This window comes from Plasmodium gallinaceum, assembly GCF_900005855.1.
Source record: "Plasmodium gallinaceum strain 8A genome assembly, contig: PGAL8A_v1_63, whole genome shotgun sequence".
NCBI classification, from domain to species: Eukaryota; Apicomplexa; class Aconoidasida; order Haemosporida; family Plasmodiidae; genus Plasmodium; species Plasmodium gallinaceum.
Genome location: NW_021628222.1, coordinates 325,969 through 332,717, shown reverse-complemented (window position 1 = coordinate 332,717; position 6,749 = coordinate 325,969). Strand labels below are relative to the sequence as shown.

The 6,749-nt window shown below is 16.8% G+C and overlaps 4 protein-coding genes across 4 annotated transcripts; 2 read left to right on the top strand and 2 right to left on the bottom strand.

Moving 5' to 3' along the window:
* Nucleotides 1-890: 890 nt before the first annotated feature.
* PGAL8A_00118900 (conserved Plasmodium protein, unknown function) lies at nt 891-1,778 on the top strand (the record flags this gene model as incomplete). The annotated part of the gene is made up of 1 exon (XM_028674700.1): nt 891-1,778. The coding sequence occupies one exon, from the start codon at nt 891-893 to the stop codon at nt 1,776-1,778; it is 888 nt and encodes a 295-aa protein (XP_028526305.1).
* A 762-nt stretch (nt 1,779-2,540) lies between these two features.
* Nucleotides 2,541-2,798, top strand: PGAL8A_00118800 (cytochrome c oxidase assembly protein, putative; the record flags this gene model as incomplete). The annotated part of the gene is made up of 1 exon (XM_028674699.1): nt 2,541-2,798. One exon carries the CDS (start codon nt 2,541-2,543, stop codon nt 2,796-2,798), a length of 258 nt encoding a protein of 85 aa, XP_028526304.1.
* A 697-nt stretch (nt 2,799-3,495) lies between these two features.
* Nucleotides 3,496-5,556, bottom strand: PGAL8A_00118700 (conserved protein, unknown function; the record flags this gene model as incomplete). Its single annotated transcript, XM_028674698.1, has 1 exon — nt 3,496-5,556. The coding sequence occupies one exon, from the start codon at nt 5,554-5,556 to the stop codon at nt 3,496-3,498; it is 2,061 nt and encodes a 686-aa protein (XP_028526303.1).
* A 738-nt stretch (nt 5,557-6,294) lies between these two features.
* PGAL8A_00118600 (conserved Plasmodium protein, unknown function) lies at nt 6,295-6,727 on the bottom strand (the record flags this gene model as incomplete). The annotated part of the gene is made up of 3 exons (XM_028674697.1): nt 6,295-6,316; nt 6,395-6,449; nt 6,571-6,727. Coding segments are annotated over 3 exons (234 nt in total), but the record flags the coding sequence as incomplete, so codon positions are not given.
* Nucleotides 6,728-6,749: the final 22 nt, after the last annotated feature.

The window sequence follows — 6,749 nt, the reverse complement described above, 5'->3', positions numbered from 1 at the left end:
AAAAAAAAAAAAAAAAAAAAAAAAATAATAAAAATACTTTCTTCCAATGAAAATAAAAAAAAAAAAAAAAGATATTTATATTTCCCCTATTAATATTTTTTCCATTCTTTATCTTCATACAATGCACATGACAATTTTGTTATATGCAACCCTCTATATATATATTTATTTATAAATATATTTTTCATTAAATCTATTAATACCTTTAGTTAATTTAAAAAAAAAAAAAATTTAATTTTAATAAATTTATATTAATATAATAAGAAAATCTTTTATTTATAAGAATAATAAAAAATAAATTTAGAAAAATTAACTTTTTCCTTAATTTTGTGCCTTAAATTTTTGCTTCTAATATATGTTGTTTTTTTTTTTTTTTTTTTTTTTTTTTTTTTTTTTATGTAAATACACAATTGTCCTATATCTTTCTACCTATTTAATTATTTTCTTTTTTTTTTTTGTAAAGTAATAGAACTAATGTACTTTTAGTTAATTATCTATTTTTAAACTTTATTGAATACATAAAAAAAAATAAAAGTATATATATGTATATATATTACATACATATATATATATATAAAGTAATTTATTAGTGCACTAAAATTTGTTCTGATTAAGTTTTAATTTATTTAAAAAAAATATATATATATATATGTTTAATTATCATATAGAGAGTACTTTATATATCTCATATTTTCATTTCTTATTAATTTTCCTATTATCCTAAAATTCCTTATTGTTAATGAAAATTTCTTTTTATACTTATTGAACTTTTTAAAATTATAAATCTAAATTTTACTAAAATTAGATATTATTCTAAGAAATCTTTTTTATAACTATTATTTTTTTTTTGTTTTTTTTTTTTTTTTCATACAACTTTTTTTTTTCTCACAATGAAAATTTTGTCAATTATTATAATTGTTTCTTTTATATCACTTTGTAGAAGCCATAGGAGCTTTTCAAAAAAAAACAATTATTTACAATTTTTAAGATCACAAAACTTTATACAAGAAAAACCAAAATATAAAAAACTAAACAAAAATTATTCAGAAGATTTAAATGAATTTGATGATTATGAAGATGAACAAACATATAATGAAAATGAAGTAGGACATATGTCAAATAAACAACTAAATAATAATAATTTAGAAAATTATAATAATAATAATGAAAACAAATTAGATTTCAAAGATATCGAAAATGAATTGAATAATGATGAATTATTAAGACAGGATAGTAATATTAATTTAGTAAGAGGAGGAAAAGAGTGCACTATTAATGAAAAGGGCATAATTAATGTATCAATAGATTCTAATGACATTTTTAATTTAAATAAATATAATGTAGAAATAACTTCATCAAATATTTTAATTAAAGACATAAATGATTTGAAAATAATAAAATCTATTCCTTTTAAATCTATTAAATTACCAATTGAAACTATTGAAGAAACAAGAGAATGTTGGAATATAAAATTAAATAAAGAAAAAATTCTTTTTTGTGAACAAAAAAAAGAAGATAGAGATATATGGATTACCAACATATTAAAAGCTCTATTTTGTTATAATACAAATAACTTAATGATTGAAAAAAGCAACACAAGCAATAATGAAAGTATTCATATACCAAAAGAATCAACAGTTGAAGAAAGATTAAAAGCATCAAAAGAAGGTCAAGATATTAGCAATAATAATTCTCCTCAATATATAAAATCATCTAATTATAATAATATAAATATTTCAAATTTAAGAAATGATGAACCTAAAATTTTGTTTGACTAATGTAAAAAAAAAAAAAAAAAAAAAAAAAAAATAATTGTTATAAGCTATTTTTTTTTTTTTTTTTTTTTTATTTTGTTATAAATAATAATTAAAATTTTATTTTATTTTATTATATTATTTTTTTTTTTTTTTTTTTTTTTAAATGTTATTTTAAATAATAATTATTATTTTATGTTTTTATTAATTATTATTATACAATTTATGCCTCTAAATTTAAAAAAAAAAGGTAAAACTATTTTTATACCAAATGAAAAAAAATGATCTTATTTTTAAGTAAAACTGAAATCACATAATTCATTATCTTTAATGTTTTAAAAATAAAGAGTCCTTCAAATATTTTTTTAATACCATTTATAATGATAAAAGTATTTTTTTTTTTTTATTATAAAAAAAAAAAAAAAAAATTCAAAATAAAAGAAAAGATTAAAACACAAAAATAGTAAACAATAAATAAATAAAAAATAAAGAAATAAGAACAAGTCATATTGATATTGTTCCTTTTTTATCATATGTAAAACAGCCCAACAATTTTTAATATACAAATTAAATAAAGAAAAACATAAAAAAGAAAAATAAATAAAAATAATGAAAGTTGATTATTTTTCAAATTTTTAATATTATATTTTACCATTATATATATTATTTTGAGGAATAAAAATTGTATTTATATTTAACAAATATAAAACTCCATCAATAAATATTATCTTTTTTTTTTTTATATTTTACTGGTCTAATATTTTTATTTTTATTTTTTTTTTAAATATGCTTAGTGTAAAACCAGATACACCTCACAGAAAGGCATCTAATTCATGTAAAAAAATATTAAATGATATGATTGCGTGTTATCAAAATACTATATGTTATAAAAAGGAGAATTCATCTTTTATTGATTGCTTGCATAATCACAACTTAGATGAAATTGATGAAAACTGTATTATTTTAAGAAAAGCTTATGCACAGTGTCGTCGTAATTTATTAAATGGGAACTTTAAAATGCTAGGTAATCCTTTATCAAGATAATTACTAAAAAAAAAAAAAAAAGGAATATAACATTTTATAAAATAAAAATAAAAAATGAAATAACAAAATATATTAAAAGTTGGAATAATATTAAATAAAAATAAAAGAATTATAAATGAATTAAAAAAAATGACATAGTAAAATTGAAATATAGTTATGTTCCAACTTAGAATCTATTTAATTTTTATTAAATTGTGAAGAATTTTTGGGAAAATTTTATATGCATTGTTAAAATTATTAATATATTAAAATAAAAAAAAATTAAATAAAATTTTATTTGATTTATTTTTTCACTTGTAGACAATTTTTTTTAATAATGAAAAAGTAACCTTTCTTAAATAATATTATTTATTGAACTATTTTGTAATTTTTTTTAGTTTAATAATGAAAAAAAAAAAAAAAAAAAAATTCATATATATATACATATATATATCTGAATTCAAAGTTTTTATATTATATTTATTTTCTTTTTCTTTTTCTTTTTCTTTTTCTTTTTTTTCTGTATTTAAATTCATTATATTATATTTGTATATTTTTTTTATCTATCCATTTTTAGAAGTAAATAATATTTTAATTTCTTACAAGTATTTTATCTTCATATTTATGTATATTAAAATTCATTCTAGTATTGATACTTTTTTAGTTTTAACTTTTTAAATTTGTATGAAAATTTTTTTTAATTTTATTATTAGGTATTTTATTCATTTAACTTCTCTTTTTTTTCAATCACATTTGATATAAAATTTTTTTTATAGTATGGAGAAACATATTTTAAAGGTACCATCTTATTTAATGTTTTATCATCCGTATTCAAAATGAAATCTGTAGTAAGATTAAATGAATTGGGTTTTACTTTAACATATTTAAATCTAATAGGCATATCGTCAATTAAATCTTCATAACCACTTGAATCATTTTCTAAATATTCCATAGTTTCACAATTGTTGTTATTATTAAATTCATAGTTGCTATTCATTCCTATATTATTTAAATATTCTTTTGGTGGTTTACAATTTTTAGGAACTAACATTTTTTTTAATTTATGTTCATGATTTATTTGTTTAAAACATTTTTTACATAAAGAAAAATTTTCACATGTATTACATTCATAAACATAATTTAGTGGAGAAATAGGATTTTTACATTCATCACATAAAAACCATAAATCATTTTCATTATTATATAAATCTAAATTCTTATCTATTTTGGAATGTTTATTTGAAATTATATTATTATCATACTTATTCGTTTTTTTTAATTGATCATCTAGTTCTTCCTTCGAATTATTTTTGTTTTTAATCATTTGAGTTTTATCATAATTGTTATTATTACTATTAAATGAATTATTTTTTTCATTTTTTTCATTTTTTTCACTTTTTTCATTTTTTTCTTTTTTTTCTTTTTTTAATTCTTCTAAGAGTATTTTCTTTCTATCTCTTTTTTTCTTTCTTTTTTCTTTTCTTTTTTCTTTTTTTTTTTTCTTTTTCAAATCTATTCTAACACTTGATTCTATATTACGAGGATTTGAATTTACAATATTCCCATTTTGTTCTTCATAACGAAAATTATATGTTCTTTCAAAATTTTCAGCTTTTTCTAATTCTTCATCATCAATCTCATCAATATCTTCATAAATATTATGAATTTTATCTTCTCTCCACATTTCTTTTAAAATATAATCCCTTAAAAATTCTTCATCTTTATTTAAATTATCTTTCCAGTATTCTTTTAATAAATTATTTTCATCTTTTACAATATTAGAAGTTTTAAGAAAAGTTTCATAGTATTTTTTTTCTTCTAGTAATTCTTTTTCACTCTTTTCCTTCATTATAAAAAAATTATCATTATCATCATTAGACTTATCATTGTCACAATTATTATCAACATCTTTACAAGCTTCAATTATTTTTCTTTTTAATTCCTCCTGTTCATCAAAGTAGCTTTTTTTATTTTTTTGTGATAATATTTTCTTTTTTCTTTCTATTATTTCTTCTTCCTCTTTATCAAATGCATTAGAACCTTCTTTTAATAAGATATCTTTAAAATATTCTGAATAATTCAGACATTTTTCATCTGTTTTACAACTTTTATTATTTTCTTCTATATTCTTATTTATGCATATATTTTTATTTAATTTTTCTTCATCTTCTTTTATATTATTGTCTTTATCATCTGATATATCTGTATCAAAATCACTATCATGAAAAAACTCTTCTTTTTTATTCAGTAAATTTTCATCCTTATTTTTCAATTTAAGTAGTAACTTGCTAAATTTGTTTTTAAACTTTGATGTTAATAATAAACCATCATGATCTTCATCACTACTTGAACTTTTATCATCACTCGATATTTCTTCCTCGTTTATCTTATCATTATTTTTTAAATTACATTTTGAATCCTTTATTACTTCATTTTTTTCATTATTTCTTTTTCTTTTTTTTTTAGGTGATACTTTTTCGTCATGCAATTCTATTTTTGTAAAATTGTCATTTTGCAGGTTATTATATGACTCGGTATTTTTTAAAGTAATTTTTTCGTCTGTTTTATCATTTAAGTTTGCAATCTTATTTGAATAATCATTTTCTTCACATACTTCTTTATCACAATTTTTCTCCTTTTCTAAATTTATTATATTTTTATTCTTTAACTTGTTCCTTTTTTTTTCTTTTTTATCATCTAAATCGTTTAAATTTAAACTAAGAGAATTATTAGTTTTTTTCTTTTTCTTTATCTTTTCATTTACTTTAATTTTTGTCATTTTCTTTTACATGCTTTTCTCATAAAATTACTTTTTTTAATTTAATTTAGTATTTTCTCGTCAATTTAAATTTAAAAAAAAAAATATATATTTTCATATATTTTATTCTATATAATAAAATAATTAAATTTACAAAAAATCAAAGAATAACAAAAAGAATCAAATGAGGAAACTCAAAAAAAAAAAAAAAAGCAAACTTTGAAGAATTTTAAATTTCTTCATCTTTAACTTTTTATAATAATTTTAATTTTGTTAAACATAAAGAAAAAGAAAATATATTAAATTATTCTATAAAAAAAAAAAAAAAAAAAAAAATAGAAAGCTAAATTATATATGTATTTTATTTAAATTTAAAACACCATTAAGTTACAGTAGTTTTTTTTTTTAATTTAAAGTTAACAGATAAAATTAAAATAAAAGATAATTTATAAAACATAAAATGTAGTATAATATATTCTATTACATCATAACAAAACAAAAAAAAAAAAAAAAAAAAAAAAAAAAAATATGTCCTCTTTAAAGAATAAACAACTTTTGTTTTATGTATATGTATTTGTGATGTTAAAAAAAATAAAATATATTATCTTTTTTTTTTTTTTTTTCTATCATAAAAATATCCTTAATTAGCTCTCTTAATAAAAGTTAATAACATAAAAAAAAAAAGTAAAATAAAATAAAGCAAGAATGAAAATATAAATCTTTTAAAATAAATAATCTATCATTTCAAATTCTTAAAAATTAAAGCCTATATTTATCATCTCTATAAATTTAAGAAGAAAAGAAAAATTTATATATATATAAGTTGTAAAAGAAAATGAATCATTTTTTTTTATATTACAATGGTTGAAAAGGTAATCTTAATGCAACTGGATCATAATATTTACATAAGTTTCCTAAAAAAAGAAAAAAAAAAAAGGACATATATTTATATATCACAAAATTCATAATAAATATAAATTCAATAATAATAATTTTAATTATAAATTTTTCTTTAATTTTTTTTACGATAATTACCAATATATTTCATTGATAAGTCGTATCCTAAATCATTATAGAAAAGCATTTGTTTCTCCATATATCTTCTTCTACTTTCATTTGATACATGTGATGTATCAAAATATGTTATTTTTAAATATCTATAAAAATAATAAGAACTATAATAAAAAAGACCTAATAGAAAAAAAAAAAAAAAA